At 46.3% G+C, this 19,118-nt stretch overlaps 1 protein-coding gene across 2 annotated transcripts; it reads right to left on the bottom strand.

Moving 5' to 3' along the window:
• Nucleotides 1-469: 469 nt before the first annotated feature.
• fxyd6 (FXYD domain containing ion transport regulator 6) lies at nt 470-19,118 on the bottom strand. 2 transcript variants are annotated; one of them, XM_066711453.1, is made up of 10 exons: nt 18,983-19,118; nt 18,850-18,943; nt 9,109-9,162; nt 7,297-7,320; nt 6,601-6,636; nt 6,355-6,429; nt 6,192-6,228; nt 5,338-5,387; nt 3,954-3,996; nt 470-3,668 (listed from the first exon to the last, which is right to left on the bottom strand). In XM_066711453.1, exons 3-9 carry the CDS (start codon nt 9,155-9,157, stop codon nt 3,968-3,970), a joined length of 300 nt encoding a protein of 99 aa, XP_066567550.1. In that variant the 5' UTR covers nt 9,158-9,162; nt 18,850-18,943; nt 18,983-19,118; the 3' UTR covers nt 470-3,668; nt 3,954-3,967. The 2 variants fall into 2 exon arrangements, with proteins under 2 accessions (XP_066567550.1, XP_066567542.1); XM_066711445.1 differs by having other exon boundaries at nt 18,850-19,118.

Here is a 19,118-nt window from a genome sequence, read left to right as displayed (position 1 = left end):
TTCACTTCACCTGTCAGTGGTCATAATGTTATGGCTGATCGGTGTATATCTATACTTTAAAAAGCTTTAGCGGTGTAATGTGTATGTAAAAGCACACAGAATAAAATAAAAAATGTAAAATGTTTTACAAAATATATATATTTTTTTCTGCTTTTACTGGGAGTGCAGATTGTGCGCCATACTACACACAGCGCCGCTCCAGTCTGGGCCCTATAGTCCCCACAGCGCCGCTCCAGTCTGGGCCCTATAGTCCCCACAGCGCCGCTCCAGTCTGGGCCCTATAGTCCCCACAGCGCCGCTCCAGTCTGGGCCCTATAGTCCCCACAGCGCCGCTCCAGTCTGGGCGCTATAGTCCCCACAGCGCCGCTCCAGTCTGGGCCCTATAGTCCCCACAGCGCCACTCCCGATCATTGTAATGGCGGCTGTAGGCCTCTCCTGCCCCCCCAATGAAGACCCTGAGCACAGTGAATGTGTACATCCGTTGTTTTTTATTGTCTGTGAAAAGCACACAAACAGAGACAATTCGTTCAATACAGCAGCACATCTGACATTGTTATTAATCTTATGATCATTATTCTTGTTAATACTTTGAAGAATTCAAAGTGATATCTGACTTAATTACATGATCTATACCTAACAGCTTTTACTTTGCTTTTTTTTTGCTTTTTAGATTATTTAAATCTCGTGTGATACTTAGTGAACTGTGATCCCTCACACTCAGGCACGCCCCTCGCACGCACAAGACACGCACACGCACAATGCACGCTTCTGCGCACATGGAATACAGCAAGCGACAGCACGGTGACGTCGAAACAACAAGCCCGCCGATCGCGGGGACGAGAGAGAGGACGGTGCGGTGGGTTTGGGGTGGCTCTGAGGTGAGAGAAGCGCTTGGCTGTGGAGACTCGTTCTCAGACGGATTCATTGAGCACCGCAGAGCTCTGACATATCAAAATGAGCAACCCCAACACCTCTCCCTGAAGCCGTGGATTTGAGCTGCGGGGGGAAGGGCTAACAGATTGGGGTGGGCTTGTGTCTGCTCCATTTCGTGTTTGGCAATGTGCTGAGGTTGTATTACCTAGGCGAGGCTGCTCATTCTCATGTGGCAGGGGTCATCAGAGAGAGACTAGTCTAGGCATAATGTTTTCTTCTATGTCAGAGATAAAAAGGAAAAAAGTCAGCGAAGGCATATTGTCCCATAAGATGTACAGCACAGTAACAGGGCAGTGCACAGTATAGTACAGTACATCCTTCCACAGGACAATAAAAGGGATCAAAACACAGGTCTGAGAAATACGGTCATTCTAGGAGGCAGCAATGCATGACCTCTGCCCTCTGACCTATTGCCTATGACCTATGACATCAGTGGTGGGTTCTGTCATCTCTCTGAAAGTTCCAGAACTCACTTCTCTCTAATATACCTCTCTCATCTGTACATATATTAAATATAAATATATATATATGTAATTATACACATACAGTAATCCCTCCAGGAACGTGACTTTGAGTCATGTGATTTTTGATAACGCAGTTTATAAATGGACATCCACGCAGGAGAATCAGTTTCATATGTTCTCAGAGTTTACATTAGTCCTTTCCAGAGCACAGGGAGTTGGCAGCAGATTATTTTACTAAAGCCTTGTAATAAGTCTCAGATTAAACCAGAAATATGCTCACTGGGACAACCTCCTTCTCATTTAAAGTGCATAAATAAATTGGAACAATTGACATGGTTAAATAAGTTATAATATAATATTTTGACTCCAACAATGTATGCCTAACATAATTAAACAACATAGAAATAAAGAACAAGTTAGACACATGTTCAAGACCCAAACACAAAGTGCATGACCAAGAATTTAAATGAAATCCATTTTAAATTAATTCAAAATTAAAATCATATGTTTGTCTTGTCAGATATGTACGACTCCGAACACTTTAAATCATTTGAGAGCATCCCACAGCCGTCAAGCCCAGTCTCTCTCTACCCCTTGTGAGGCAACATCTTGGACTCTGGCTTCTGCTTGAATTCACATTAAGAGCCCTGATAACGAGTCTCAGGTGCCCCGGCAGCAGCGATAGTTCTTCATTCAGATTGTCCTTGATCTCGATTGAACATTTAAAGTGTCTTTTTATTGTGTAGTACTTTATATCCATGTTAATTGAATAAATAGTCACTGAATATGATGTTGTAACTGTATAAAAAATATACTGACTAAAGAAATGGCATATCCACACATTTCTATTGCTGTTTGAGAATATTCCCAGAGTTGCGCGATTCTCACCTACGAAAAGTCCTCGCAACTCTCGCGTTCTCTCGAGGGATTACTGTGTTTATATATATATATATATATATATATATATATAGTCATGTACACAGAGCCGGCCATATTGACCTGAGCCATCTCCACCCAGAAAACTGATTAATTGCCCAATTTTCCCAAAGTTCACCCACCCCCAGGGTATCAAGATCAGCCTTCTGCATGGGCATCTACATCTGGCCTTGCATGAGGCACAGGGCCAAGATACCAGACAGGGAGGTGTCGGTGTATGCTCCGTTTTGTGCTTGGTGTTGTGTCACAGTTGTACGTCTTTAGTTACAGCGGCTCATTTCAGCACGGCAGAGCTCTGCCTACATGCACACACACACGCACACACACGCACTGAAATATATATTTGTATATATATATATTATACATAAAGCATTATGACAACAATAACAATTATAACCATATTAAGAATACGAGTTTTTCTTTTTAAAAAAAGCTACTTTTCAACAGAAAGTATTGCGGGAGATTGGCGCAGCCCTGTTACGATATGCACTGGGGAAACTCAGTGTGTAGACGGACATGGTCTCAGTCTGAGAGGGAATTGGGGAGAGGAGACAATAGTATAGATTTCTGAATCCCCCAAAATATCAAAAGTGTACTTTTTCAGTTTAGGTCCAAAACTAATTGAAATGAGCAGGAGAGTTCGTCAAGAACTGTAGTAAAACTGCACTGAACAGCTGCAAACTTTTCAGTAAACCGTATGACCTGTAGGTACTGATGGAGAGACACTAAAACTAGGCTGGCCACAGATCACCAAAAAAAATCCACAGCCATTTACCGCAGTGTCACTTAAAAACAGTTCGATTTCTAGTAAATCCCTCAAAGATAAAACTACAGTTTTGCTGAAAAGTTTTGCTCTGGGACGCATGTGGTGTTTTTATTTTTTTCACTGGCCGCTGAATGGAGAAAAGGACCATGTGGACGAGGTCGCTTCCTCTTGTTATAAAGGGTTTGACTGACTGTCCAATCAGAGTCCTGAACTAGGGCTGCCCATCCTCCCGAGATAAACAAACAAACAAACAACAAAAACAAACAACAGAACAAGGAAATAAAGGAAGCTAAGCCCCAAACACAATAACAGATACGGTATCACTAACGGCACTGGCTAAGACCTACTGACGGACGGACAGGGGCACTGCTCACGAGACAGGACGGTGCGGCTCTATTTACAGGACAGAGCCGAGGCTGCAGCCGCCCCCCCTCCCCCCGGCTCTGACACACTCCTCTTCCCTCTCTCTCTCCCCCTCCTTCTCCCTCTCTTTCTCTCGGGAAGCTTCAGTCAGCATCGCATCATCAGTCATGTCGTGGGTCCGTGGTGGCTCTGTGTTGGGCTTCAGGCTGGAGGGAGAGGAGGACAGAGGAAGAGTTAGAGCGCGATGACAGATCTGCACACTGCCACGGGGGTGAGTGTGCAGGGTTTGGGGAGGAGCCCGGCTGGACTCCAGCCAGCCAATGGTACTGGATGTCCAATCTCCCTGGAGAGCCGAGAACAAATCGGGTCGTGTTCCCCTGAACCCCAGACACTCCACTGCCCCCCACTACCATGACTCCGATTGCATTAAGTGAGAAATGCGCTGGATAATGGGTAATGGGCTTAAGTGCTAGCAAATGGGATTGGTTTACCTGGGTGAACTGCTTTAGTTTTCAGTTTTCGGTGCTTCTTTCACTGTGGTGGGGGAGAGCAAATATAAAGTGGAGAGAAAGAGAGAGAAAGGAAAGTGAAAGACAGAGTAAGATGTTAATAAAACATTGAACTGTTAATTAGCAATCCTGTTTACAAAATCCACCAGTCGCAGGGCATCATTCACCAAATCACACCTTCACCTTAATGTTCAAATATCATCAGTGAGACAGAGCTGTGCGCATATATACAGTAAAACTTAAAGCCCTGCATGTCCCTGTGTGCCAGTGTGTCCCTGTGTGCCCCTGCATGCCTCTGTGTGTCCCTGCATGTCCATGTGCCCCTGTATGCCCCTGCATGTTCTTGTGCCCCTGTGTACAAGGGTGTCCCTGCATGCCCATGTGTCTCTGCGTGTCCCTATGTGACCCTGTGATTCCCTGTGCCCGTATGCCTGCATGCCCGTGTGTCCCTACGTGCCCCCGTGCCCCCCTGTGTGTCCCTGCGTCTCTTCGTATGCCTACGTGCCCCCATGTGTCCCTGTGCCCGTGTGTCCCTGTGTGTCCCCATGTGTCCCTGGGCCCCTGTGTGCCTCTGTGTGTCACTGGTGCTTCTCACAATCTCAGCATGCGTCTGTAGTCTGCCAGTCCTGTCTGCGCATCACAGGGGGGGGCTAATGAAACAGAAGGTTGCCGCGCTTCAAACGGTATTTGCCAGGAGAATCCCGATCCCGGTGTCACTTAACTCTGTGAACCGCGTCTCAAATCAAACTACATGGAGAGACATGATTGCATTCCCGTCTCAGAATTATAAATTCCACGTGAGAAACCAGCCAATCACAGAACAGCATTACCAAGCAGTCCCCTTATCTTGTGTATCAAAGTCATCCCGTGCGGAGAATCATCAGCATTTAAAAACTGAACATGCCGAGCCATACCATCCCACACCAAACCAGAGCAATGGTTTCAACCCTTCACATACCAACAACATTTCAAGACACTTCAATGCTAGTGTTGCCAGTTTCACAGGATGTACGTTTGTTTTTAAAAAGTAGTTTCGTGAACAGCATGAAAACACAGCACAGGTCAGTTACAGCCCCCCCAACACTGCACATCTCTCATACAAACAGAGACACCCCTTCACGTGACATATTAACTTATAGTCAGTCAGGACAGAGAAATGCCAGCACTGTGAAATGGCCACTGGCCATCGCTTGTTTGCACAGAGAGTGGTGGGGGGATCAGCTGCAGACTGACCCACTGGGACCCACAGCTGGTCGAGGCTCTGGGATAAGGGAACGGAGTATTCAGCATGATGGGGTGACCTGGGCTGCGCTCATTTGTCGTGTCCCGTTTGATATAGACAGCGGTGTCATGCCTGTCCTCTTACCGTTGGAGGTGATGAGATTTTCTGCCTGTGCCTCCTCGTCTCCTGGGGCCCTGTGGGAACAAGCAGGGGTCAGAGTGGACACTAAGCTCTGGCCACAAAGGGGCCCCTCCCCTCCCTTCAGTCCCACTAAGCTGTAAAGAGCAAATAGTGGGGTCTTGAAAATCAATGTATACTGCGGGACACCTCCCCGATCATTGCTACAACAGTTTAGCCAACGCGCCTGTACCTCTTCCAATCACTCACATCTGTGAACTTTATTTAAAAGTCAGGCTGTAAGTTACTGCACTGTAATTGTACTGAAGTGTGCTGTACTGCACCAGTACTGCACTGTGTGGGACTGCAGTGTGTTCAGTGTTGGGGGAGATCTGTAAAAAAGTAGCCAGCTGAAGCTACAAGTTACCGCTGAAAAATATAGCTAGCTATACTATAAGCTACTGTGGATAAAAAGTAGCTAGCTGAAGCTGAAGCTAGTTTTGAAAAGCTGCTACTTTCAAAGCTACTTTTCATTTTTGAAAACCTTCATCCGATACAAATGTAACAGTTGAAGAGAATACAAAACATACATCAAATAATAGTAACATTAGTGTGCAGAGCGATCTGTATTGCTACTGATTGGGACTTATCCAATTAAAATCCTCACAGAGCCCTTACAGATACTTTCTTATCACGGCCCAGCGCAGTAACTCGCAGGGAGAGCGCGGCCAAACCACAGGAGAGCACGGAGAGGAGGATCAAGGAGTGGAAATCTCACGGGAACGCTGCAGTGAGAGTCCCGGTGAAAGCGAAACCTCACGTGAGGGAGGGCAGGAATTCATTTACTAATTAACTCTGTTAATTATTGACAAGGGCCTCACCTGGGCTTCTGGTTGAAGCTGCAGCGGCATCGTCTGCCTGAAAGATTAGAGAGGAAAAGAACACGAATAAATGGAACAGTCTCATCACTCCCCGATTATAAACTGATCCTTTTATTGTTATTATTATTTATGATAATTGCAAAATGCACACGGGGGGACTCACTGAGGATGAGGAGGATGCCGAGAGTGAAGAGCACCACTGCAAACACCAGCCCTCCGATTCGCAGGCTCTCATAATCTGCACAGAAAGAAAGAGAGAGAGAGAGAGGGGTGGAGGGATTAGGATTAAAATACACGTGTACAAGAGGAGTCCTTTGATGTGAACGAAGGAGGAGGAAGCAGCGCAGACAGACACCCGGAGGAGATGATGAGCCAGGATTCACACCAGCATGTACGAGCGGAGGCTTACCGTAGTCAAAAGGGTTCACTTCCTTCTCTTTGTCATCTAGACAGAGGAGAAGAAGACACAGTGTAACGGGGATCGCATCAGAAGACAAGAAACATACATCTGTGGAGCTAGCTATCTGCCATCTCTCTCCCTCTATCTCTCTGTCCGTCTGTGTGTGTGCTGTATCTATCGCTCGCTCGCTCTGTCTCTGCCACAAGCTGACAAACAGCCTGTGATAGTCAAGTGCTGACTGACTGACAAAAGCAGCTCATGGTTTGTCTGCCAAACTGCCTTCTTTCTTCTACGCTGGATTAATGGCTAGTCTTTGGCTTAAGACCTGAGCTTCTGGGAACTTTATTAAAGTCAGACATCAACTCAGTGGTAGAGTACAAGAGTGAGGCACTAATAATAATAATAAAACTACAAGAAAAGATCTGTATTCCACCTGTGTGTGAAGCGTATTGCTCTGTGGTTTGTCATTATTTATCTGACTGCTGGACTTCACTTCAGAAATAAAATCTTCTGCAAGTCAGGACTGAGATCAAAAATGTAGACAACCGCAGATCAGAGCCACAGTGAAGCAAAGCAATGAAGCACCCCCACCCCCAAGAGAGGATATATAAAGAACACATGGCCAAATCCCAGTGCTGTTTATGTACAACCACACAGAAGTGCAATAAAATCACATGAAGGGAGGTTTGTATAGAGGGGTCTTACCCTGTCCACTGGGGTCCGCTACAGCTGAAAGGAGAGAGAGAGATTGTCAATATTAATCTCACTGACACACCCCACCCCACCCATCAGCTCCAGCAGGGGGCACTGTGGCAGACACCCCTGTATAACTAATCTCATAGTTTACAGATATCCCTGTATAAGTATTCTATGTATATATGCTGATTCCCCCTGTGAAATGTCTACATATGTACAGATTCTCCCATATGACTACTGTATATATACTGTACCGATTGCCTTGTATAACTATTCTGACATCACTCTGTACCAGGCATCTCAAACTCTGGGTCTCTTGGTCACTCCACTTATCTCGTCACGCCATAGATCCAAATTACAATCACTGTTTCCAGGTCTTTCTTTTACAGTGGCTGGCTCAAAACGATTACTCTGATGATTCAAGATGCCACTACCTGTGACATCATTAGCATCCAGGAGAGAAGCACTACATTCCTCCAGCTCATCAGAACAAACTGGGTACCTGGGAGACACTGTGGCCCTGCAGGAGTTGGAGACGCCCACTCAGTGTCAGGGAATTTCACCTTGGATCAATATAACTGTTGGTGATGGCCAGATCTCACTCCTGTTAACTCTGGGCCATATCAGAGGGGTGGCAAAGTCCCACAGTAACACACACACACACACACATACAAACATGAGTACCCACCCACTCACTCACTCACACAAACACAGCGTCTTTCTTCAAGGTGATTTGTGTTTGCGACATGCTTCTCTAAACTGTGGTTGTTTAGGGTCAGCCTGGCTGCTTCTCCGTCACACTGTCCCTGATAAGGGTCTGCCACCAACGTGTGTTGAATCCTAACTAGATGGATCCCAGGTGAGGGAAATGCAGCCTCCCGGAGAGGTGGCCGCAATAAAAGCAGTTTATTAACCCGGGTTAGTCGGGGAGGAGGGGCGCTCTTTGCCCTTGGGATCTGCACGGTGAAAGAGGGAGGGAGAGAGAGTGGGAGAGGGAGGGGGAGAAAAAGAGTGAGTGGAAAAAGGGGAGGGATAACAAGGAGAGGGTGAGAGGGAAAAAGAGAGAGGGAGTGAGAGCAAAAAGGAGAGAGTGAGAGGGAGAGAGAGAGAGAGAGGGCAGGCAAAAGGGAGAGCGAGGGAGAGCAAGAGGGAGAGAGAGGATAAAAGACAGAGGCAGAGCAACAGGGACAAAGAGCAGGAGCAGGAGAGGGAGAGGGAGAGGGCGAAGGAAGGAGTGGGAGGGGGACGCAGCGTTGGCCTTACACGCACCCCGCAGGGCCGGACATAGGGGCACCCCCGAGATTTCACACACAGGAGGTTTTGCGAGTTTATATGTCAGCTAGCAAGTCTGTATGGTTATAAATGGGTTTCATCCAATGAATAAAATATAGCCTGGCTGCACACAGCGTTCTCTCTCTGTGGGAGGCCGAGTAGAGACTGCAGCCCACCCCCCTCAATGACATCAGACCGACTGCCTTAAATGACACGCGCCAGGCATTCAGTTCCAGCCCGGCATCTGACGCAGCGCTGCTGGGAGACGGCTCTGATCTGACAGCAGCCGGGGCAGTCTGTGGGGAGAGCCTGGCCGCGCCCACGGGCTCCCCGGATCCGTGAAAGAGCAAAACGATTATTCGATTCCACTCCGATGGCCTCCCCGTGTCTGACTCGTTTGGCTTCATCACATCACATTTAGACGCACACACACACGTCTCCAGTGCACAGCCATGTCACCCAGAGATCCAGAGAACACAACATCATTACAGACACAGAGACACTCCCACACACACAATCCCACACTCAGTCTGGGGGGGTGATAGCTACCAGCCACGTAGACCAGCAAGGAGCAGAAGAAGAGCAGCACTGTTTCCATGGCAACTGCAGAGGAGAGAGAGAGAGGCATTAGTGGCGGCGTGGAGGGGGGCGGGGGTGCCGTGTGTTTACGAGTGGAATTGGGAGCACAGAGGCGCAGGTCACACACGGCAGCGTCGGGACAGTCCTTTTGGGTCAACAGTTATCACACGTACCTAGGTCCAAAGTGAAGTTAATGTTCTCGTATTCCTCTTTTTAGATTAATCTGCATTTTGGGAGTATATGCTAATAATATGAAATAGTTCAAGAATAATATTCCACCCGAGAAGGACGGGGACCTTCATAAGCACAGGAGTGTGTGTGAACAACTGTGTTTAGCGCTACACAAAAGATGCCCATATCTCTTTGAAGTTTCTTTATGATTCCCAGGGAAAAGCGGATTTTGATCATTGACAGGGATGTCTTTGACCTGTGTGTGCTGCCTTTATCATCAAAACTATGGGGACTAGACTTTCGGATTGTGCGCTGTGGTAATGGCTGGTGTGTGTGAAGGGCCCCATGCCCAGCCAGTGCAGTGTTTCCCCTGTCTCGGGAGGATAGCAGCAAAATGTCACTTTTTTTAGATCTGCAAAACCTGCCAGATAAAGAAACTCCAAGGAGGGCAGCTCTGACACCCAGGGCTCGGTACTGGATCAGCACTGATGACTAAACCCAGCCAATACTATAGAGAGGAAAACAGCGCAGAAAGGTCTAACCAAGCAAATCATTTGATTAAAGGGTTCAGTAAGTCTACACAAATAAGCTCAGTTGGAAAGAATAATATCCTCTCCATTTCTGGTTCAGGACACAAAAGCGGTGCTGATAAAGAGAGAATTGTTTAGTGCAGTGTAGTACAATAGAGTGCTGTGCAACATAGTGCAGTACAATACCACACAGTGCAGTTCAGTTCAGGACAGTCTTGGTGTCTCTGCTCCACCTGATTCTCTCTCCTCTCTCTCTCTCATCTCTCCTGTACTGGTGCAATAGCTGAGCATTGCACAATTGTGTGTGTGTGGGGGGGGGGGGGGGGGCAGAGGTAACAGGCAGGTAAGAGCCCAGAGACACACAAGATGAGAGAGCAGGACCGGCTGCCACCCGGAGTAATGAGCCAAGCAAAGCCGGCTTACCCGTTTTTTAATCATTTCCGCTGTAAGCCAGCATAAAATCCCGGAGCTCTGCTGTAATCACACTGCGGCTCTGAACAAGACCGTTCATTAATCCATTATCTGGGGGAAGATCTTGCTGCATCAGTCCCACAGGTGGGTGGCTGTAGCGATCTAACGTTTCCAATTAGCTTCCCCTTCCCGTGTTGAGTCGGAGTGCGCTGCACAACGGCCCTCAGCACCACTGGAGTCGAGGCGCTTGTAAACGGAAAAGCCGCAGCACTTAACACTTAGGTTATAGTTAAGGAGCCGAGCTGATACTAGTTTTCAGGCCAGAGAAGGAGTTGGTTACAAGGCGCCACCTTGTGAAGCAAAACTGCACGACACCTCCCCACCCCACCCCCGGATTCAGGACTGAACTCAAACCACACACTGAACTCGGGTCTGAATTACACCGTAACCTGATGCACTAGTACAATCCCGCCCAGAATTAGTTCTGATCAGATCTGGTCACGGACAAGGACTCCAGTGGAAATTAAGTACAGGAAGCATTTAAAACTGTGAAATAGGAGGCACTGCTTGAATCCAACACCATAACATAGCAAACAAACAAAAAACATGGAAATAAACACAGAGGATCGATATGAAAAGGATTTGCTTGGCAGTAGCACTTTTGCATTTGCAACACAAAGGTCGCACTCTCAGCTGACATTCCCAAATCAAAGGAAGGCCGTGACCGACCCACAGGGATCTCCGATGTAATCCGTTGTCAGATGCATCAGACACTTTACAGCAGTGGGGTGCATCTCACCGGGAAGAAGAATGGCGGTCAATAATTTAATAATACGACCCTGTGGTCTGCAAGGGGGCTGGGGATGCTACATTTACTTCACTTGAACAGGTAAGACACACAGGGACAAGAGGTCATGACTGTGAGGACAGAGTTTGGCCCCTTTTTCTGATTAAGGGCCAGCAGGCAATCGGCTAGGGCCACCTGGCTGGGGGATGGGAGTTTGCTCAGTTACACCAGGTGGGACACAGATAGACAAGGCTCGAACTTTTCTGGCTTTATTTCCCTTCTCACTACTTGAATGTTGAGTTTTCCGGAACATATCCTTTGACCTGATTGTAAGAGAAACCTTTCATTTGCGATCGAAGAAGGCGCACGAGACACTGGAAGCTACATGGGGTAAAGTGAGAAATAGAATGCCAGTTGATATAGGATTGTGTGAAATCCAATCTAGACATGAAGTCAAAGAGGAGCAGCCTTACTTGATTTGGTCATTAGTGGCCTTTCCCCAGTTTAATTAAGAGTGTGAATGGGCTCCCGATACGGATAAAGGGAAACCGTGCGATCAGTGACACGAACGGAAACCTGCGAGGCAGATGGAGAGACTTTGAAGGCCCTCGAGAGCCTCTGTCAGGGCTAACATTCACAAGGTGACACTGGTCACAAAATAGACACTTTGTACAGAACACATCACAAATGAAACAAAGTCAAATACAGTGTAAAGGTTCTGTGAGGGGCAGTTCAAACAGAGTTCGCACAGAGCAGGCATTCATCGCAAAGACCAAAAGTGTTTCAGTTATGTTATCAAAGGCTGGGCTGGATGCATGCCAGAAGCCCGGCTGTCCGTCCAGCTCTGGGATTGGTGACCCCTGACCCCTGAAGCAGACACTAACCTGAGACAGGAATATGCTGAATACTCCTGGTACGGCAAACACACACGCCGAACAACTTCCTTACCAGCTACTCGACTTGTCCAGACCCTGGTCCTCTCATGCCATACTTTTATTGTGTTACTGCGTCTTTAGCACACACCTGGGACGTAACGATTATATCTGCACTGCACTAATTGTACCAGGATGTGTGCTTATTGTATTTTGTAGCAACTGTACGACTGCACTTTCGTAATGTTTTTAGTGTATCTTGTACAGACTGGATTACTGCACTTTTGTAATGCTTCTTGTGTAAACTAAGCTGGATAAGGGTGTCTGCTGAGAATTTATTATTATTATTATTATTATTATTATTATTATTATTATTATTATTATTATTATTATTATCAATAGTGGAGCCAGCAATCATTTAGCATCAGGACTGACAGCTTTTATTCATGTACGGAGACTCATGCCAGCCCAGGAATACCGATTGCTGTCCCACTGGGTGCCTGGCCATTTCAGTCTCTCACGTCCTGGGTTAAGATTCCTTGCTAGGCTCCAGTAAACAATACCATCCCATGTACTGGGGAAATGGACACGATGCAAATGGCAGTTAGCTGTAACAGTCCAGGCCCACCTTTGGCTGTCATGACTGCTGTGTAGCAATCCTTTACATAGACTGCCAGTGGAACAACGTATCATTCTCACTAAAGTCTTGATTTGCTGCTCCAGGTCCTCCCAGAGGTGTTCTCTCAACGGGATGGAGGTTGGGACTCTGAGCAGGGCTGTGAAATGTCTTCAGCACTGTCCTATAAACTCACTCGGCATCCCATAAGCTGAGCTATAAACTAAGGTGCTACGGATGAGAAAGCCTACCCCTCTGCCATTCCTCCCATATCACCCAGTCTTTTGCAGTGGGGGGAAATTGGTCCCTGAAGTTGCCATGTGATTTATATCTCGACTTCCTCCCTAGGGTGTTCCCTCCTGACCTCCTGAGCTAACCCTGCTGCTGTGTTATGTGGGGAGATTCGCAGAGAGTTAAAAGCCAGTTAAAGATCACCTCCGTTGTGAGTTCTTTACAGAAGCTGCACAACATCTCCGTCTTCTAATCCCCGCCCTGACTTGTATCTCCACACAATAACCAGGCGATGTCATCCCTCTGACTGCCCCGTGTGGGTTTTCAAAGGACACTGGGAAGCCTTTGGTTCACTGAAGCAGCCAACAAAAAAAAGGACAAGAATAGTTGGAACAGTCTGGGTTCACTGGCCTCTTCACTCCTTTCACAGATCAATCGCAAATAAGGACGCATGGTTTAATAAGAGGGGGGGTGAAGACATTCGATTTATTTCTCCGTCTCCCTGGAAAACTGCCCCAAAACCCTGAAAGAGTCTGGATGGAGAACAAAAGCATTTGAAGTGGCATTTGAAAAAGGCATTCAAGTTTGTAGTATTGCATTAAAAAAGCGTGTTTAACCTAGCATGACTGAAATACATTAAATATTTGTATTATGATGGTTTCGAGGGATGATTCTCTGTGCACTCCTGGCTGTATTGGGCAGGGTGTGGATGCCAGCTCTGTTCAGCAGCTGTGCCCTCAGTCGCAGGTGAGGTGGGCAGTCCTGCCTGGCACCTACCCGCTGCACTGGCTCATGTCACCCCCCCCCATGAGCACAATTAGCTTCTGCTCTGTCCCTGTCCCTCAGCCTCTGCCCGACACTGTCTCTGCTGGGAAAGCTGTCATTACTTTGAACGGGAAATTGCCAAGCTGCGATTGATTGATTAATAGGCTTCGGTCTGGAGGCACTTCTATAAATCACACTTCTATAACCGAACAAATAATAGCTTTCATTCACTGCAATTAGTCATGGAAGTACTATACCACAATAAACATGCAAATCAAGTCATGTTCACCTCATATTTGCATGACTGAATATGCAAACGTAACTGTACAACAATGCAGTTCACCCTGATGTTGCCAGTGGTTATAACTGCTACAACCCCCATACAAACAGCACTGCGACTTTTCCAACTATTACTTCTGATGCTGCTGTTACAGTCACTACTGCTCCATTGCTTGAGGACTGCAATTAGAAGAATAATTAAAATCTGAAGGCCAGTCAAGCGTTATTGCGGTTCGATCTCTAGCCTCCAGGGACACGTTTACTGATGAGCCTCAATCCTGCCGGTGGCACTGCTATCCTGTCACGGTCTGAGGATCAGTCGGTGGTGAACCAGGGTGATGCTCACGAAAGGTACTGTCAATCGCTGCTGGGAGCCCGGCTGGCCTCGCCTCCACCAAGGAAAACCAGTTAGCGTGATTTGGGCCTTCTTAAGGGTGGCGAACCCTAAAACTTCCCCTGCACGTCCCAGGGGAGAGAGAGAGAGACAGGGGGGGCTGGAGAGAGAGAAAGGGGGGAGGTTGGGAAGAGATGTCAAGTGGCAAACAACTCATACCCAGTTAACGGCATCTGCAAAATGCTTTACATATTCAACAGAACATTACACAAATAAAAATGAAATAAATCGATGACAACATTAAAATTGCCTATAGAATATATATGATGCATTTGGAAAGCAACTATGTAGAAATCTATGGAACGCCACACCGTCTTCCCTCGCACAACCTACCCATCAAAACCAATATCATTCTTTTTTTTTTTTTCACGGAATCCCGCCAGGTTGGCGACTGAGATTTAATGCAAGCTCAGAGAGGGTAGGGATGTATAACACGATTGAATGTACAATTAATTATGAATTCCCAGCTTGAGCAAACGGGGGAATAGAGCAAAATAAATCCGTTCCGAATTGACTGTGTGCGCTTGACTGAAGGTTGGCGTTCCGTGAATCCGTGCCCGTATTGACGTGTTTTGCGAGAGATTTCTTTTCATACAAGATTAAGAAAGCTGGAGGAAAAATACTGGACACGTTTCAAGATTCGTTGCAATCCGTACACAGTAAGAGGAGGTGGTTTCATGTACCATCGTGAAATGTGCGCTTTACTGCGTCTTCAATTCAGCAAAACACGCTGAATGAATGTGGTTACAAGCAGACTTGATAAACGCAAGAAAAAGATGATGATGCAATTCAATATTAAGAAAGAAAGAAAAGACAGATTTGCGTTTTCCCTGGAACACTGACTAAAATCCATTATAGAAGATAGAAGAAAAGTAAAGCAGTTTAAATGGAATGAAGTGCCCCCGACTCCAAAACACCCCTAATCTTAATTTCCACGAGAAAACTTGGTCCATTGTTCATGGTTGAGTGTGAGGAAATCCCTTCTGTATGTTGAAAAGCAGTTGAAAGTTGAAAAGTTCAAGACTACAGAGATTCAGTTTCCCTGTTTGTGTCCCCTGAGACCAGGTCTTTCTTCCGTCTCTCTGCTCTGAGATCTCTCCAGGGCCACAGTGGTGTAGTGTGGGGACCCATACTGCACACTGTATTCCCAGGGCCACAGTGTGGGGACCCATACTGCACACTGTATTCTAGCTGAGGTCTGACTAGCGAACTGTAGAATTTGAAGACAGATTCCACAATAAAGTGTTGTAAAGCAGAGCGAAATCACTGTCCATGACACACCAAGGAAAACCAAAGTAAATGCTCCTAATAACTATGTGAAACAGGTGACAAATTATAGTGCAAATGTACTGTGGCAAACTCCCATATAAACATTATTTTATATATGTGGGTGTGTACTCTATGTGCTCTGCTCAAGAATACACTATAAACTCATTAGTTCACATTCAAGGCCTGGTGCCTTCTTATCTGTGTGAACTGATGCCGTAGTCTTCTCCCAGGAGAGCACTGTTTCCGGCAGATGTTGCCCTGCTACATGTGGCTGTATTAACGATGGCTAATCTTTTTTAACTGCCATGTCCCACACACTGTGGATCTCCCTCTCAGAGACGGAGTAGCTCAACTGCTCCTTTGTTTAAAAACAGAACCAAGAGTTATTTTGTTTGTCATTTGGTTCTTTGTGTAAAAATATTTTGTAGAAATGGGGAGCTATGCTATATTATCAGTAATGTTAGGAAAACTGCAAAATACACAATACAGCTGTCTTGTCAGGGACACTCTTCTGTCCTGGCTTTCAGAGCTTTGTCAGATTACTGACCAGCGCTGCTATTGTAACTGTCATCAGCTTTTGTTTGTTTTTTCACCCACCCTATAATCTTGTGTCTATAATCTGATGCTGAATAAAGATAATCCCTGTCTATTGGTTGGATTTCAATAGAATCCAACAGCTTAGAAAACAACACACACACACACACACACACACACGCACACACGTAAAGAAACATACGGCCACAAAGACACACATATGCAGAGACAACAACAAGGGCACAGAGAGAGACAATCACACACAGATAGCGGCAGACAGGGACACAAACACACATCTGATACACACTGTACTGTCAAACACCTGTCTCCCTCTCTCCCTCCTGCCACTCCCTCCCTCTCCCTTGTCATTTTTCTCACACTATCTGACTCTCTCTCACTCACCCTATCTCTCCCTTGTGCTCTGTATGGTTGCATGGACATCTTGTCTTTCTTTATCCCTCCATTTCTGCATCTCTCCCCGTGGTTCTAACATTTTTACTGCAGTCAAAACAGGAACACCATACTAAAGACAGTTGAATGCGTGTGTGCATACATACAAACATATATATATGTGAATACATAGAGATATATAAATTAAATAAATATATAAATAAATGGTAAATATTGCCTAATATTCATGCAGTCAAAGGCCAAAAGATGGTGTTTGTGTTTTACTCTCCTCACTTCCTCTGGCTGTCTTTCTAGTCAACATAAACAATTTCTAATACAGCAGATGTCAATGCTAATGAAAGACAAGTATACAATTAGCAAGGATTTCCTTTATAAACACTGGACATATTGTCTTCTCCAGCTCACACGGTAGGAACTGGATTGTCACCCACACGCAAACACACACAATGATAAAAGAGTCACTAAATAAGCAAAGACAGCCGCCTGAAACTGGGGCAAGGCCTGCACATCCGGGCTTCTCTCAGAACGCATCGCATCCCTGGAATGCGAGACCGACGGGTAACCATGACAACCGCGCGGCGGTCCCCGACGTTGCCATGGCAACTGGCTCCATCAGGCGACTGCCCTGAAAAGCATCAAATGCCTGCAGGCGACCGCGGGGCAGAGAGGCACCTGGCGAGGGAAGAGACACAGGAGGGACAATTGACGCGGGTGGACAGGGGGACAGGATTTCTCCAGAAGACACACACGGACTCAAACAGACGCTTCCAGCAACTCGCGAGTGGAATCGCACTTCTGTCTCAGAATCGAGAATGTTGTGGGGAAACATTATGACATTATGACATTATGACCTATATAGCTGCAATACAGTTTGTAAAGATAGTGCGTTAAACAGTTTATGATGGGTAGTTCAGCACAATCGCAGCACATGTTTAAATCTCGTGTCTCTAATGCCTTTAATTACATCCAATATCCATCATAATAACTTGTATTACTGCCGATATTAAAAACTGTATCACGTTTGATGCAACACATGCCTAGTTTCCCATTGGACAGTGTTAGTTTGTTGGGAAAATGCAGGACTAATAGGACATACGGTGTGAACGACAGCGCTCCAGCTACAGGCTAAAAATGTATGTGTGAAGTACACTGTGGGGAAACGCACAGAGCAGTGATGTTAACAATCGGGGACCAAGTATTAGCCCACCTTATTATTCTGTTAATGGGGACAGTAGACGTCCAGCAGTGTAACTGGCGACAGGGAGAATTCAGCAGTAGTTGTAAAGAAAAGAAAGAGTACATGTGGGAGCAGCTGTAGCAGACTTCTGAAGCGTTCTGTGTGATGTCACTATCTGTATAAATATTAGTTATTTACCACACACACACTACGCTACTGGGGATAGTCTTGTTTCATTAATAAGAAAAATAAGATCATCATCATCATCATATAAACAACGTCGCCCGGTTACACGTATAAGCGCTGTCTGCAGATTTGCATCTTATGTTTTTCACGCCCTTCATCGGTCATAAACATGTTTATATCTTGGCCATCTTTTAGTGTTGAAACGACAACCCCCTCCCCAGCCCGTGATCGTCCCCTGGACCAATTCAAACACCACTATGTCGGCGTCTCTCAGTCCAACAGGTTATTTGGCGTTTCTGCGCACGTATACAGTGTCTGATAAGAATCACAATATACAGGTGGCAGGCTAAACGGTGCATAATAATATCATTGCTGTTGTTGTTATTATTATTATTATTATTATTATGAATAATAATAAATGCATTTGCTTGATTCGAAAAACGAAAAACAGTCGCCTTTACTGGCCGGTCTGTGTAGAAACTGTTGCACGTTGTTTGTTGAGCACCATTCCCCGAGCAGGGCACACCCTTCATCACAGCACACCCTTCATCACAGCACACCCTTCATCACAGCACACCCTTCATCACAGCCGGACAGCCGGACAGCAGCCCGCAGCCACGGAGCCGCCGGAGGACCGGCTGAGCGCAGCGCAAAGCACACCTTGTCGCACTTTTAAAAATGACTGATGAATTGATGATAAACACGGACTAGTGACTGAGGTGCAGACAAGGCAATTCCAGGGGAGGAACAATAATCAGCACACAGGCGCGACTGATCGTATTGTGATTGCACTTTAAATACACACAGATTAAAGCTATCGATTCTTCAGACATGGTCAATTATTTATTAGACCCCGGCTCCCCTCCCCCACGTCAAGACTCTTCCTCTCATATGTCTTTGTCCCCCCGCCCCAGACAGACTGATGAAAAGCACCCTTTATAAAGGGCTTAATCGATGTTGTTTCTGAATGAGTCAACAAAGAAATTAAAAGAAAAAAGGGTCAAATAACTTGTATCCCTGCCCTTAAAACATATATATATAAAACATGCACTATCAGACAGTAAACTTAATTGCTTACCTTGCGTCTCTGTGGCGAGCGACAGACAGACAGACAGACGGACGGACGGATAGGGACTGTCCGGATGGCCGCTGTGAGCTTTGATTGATATTGTAGATTCGCCCGCGTTGGTCTTCACTGACCCCCCCGCCCGTCTGCCGAGAAGTTGACTCGGGTGGGTTTTTCCTTCCAGCGCGAACAAAAATGGCTTAGTTTGAGTGTTGGCGAGGTTTAATCGCTTCTTAATGAATGAATCTCTCTCTCTCTCTCTCTCTCTCTCTCTCTCTCTC

The sequence above is a fragment of the Amia ocellicauda genome, chromosome 1 (assembly GCF_036373705.1).
Source record: "Amia ocellicauda isolate fAmiCal2 chromosome 1, fAmiCal2.hap1, whole genome shotgun sequence".
NCBI lineage: Eukaryota > Metazoa > Chordata > Actinopteri > Amiiformes > Amiidae > Amia > Amia ocellicauda.
Note: the sequence above shows the minus strand (reverse complement) of the source record. Positions and strands in the feature narration are given on the sequence as shown.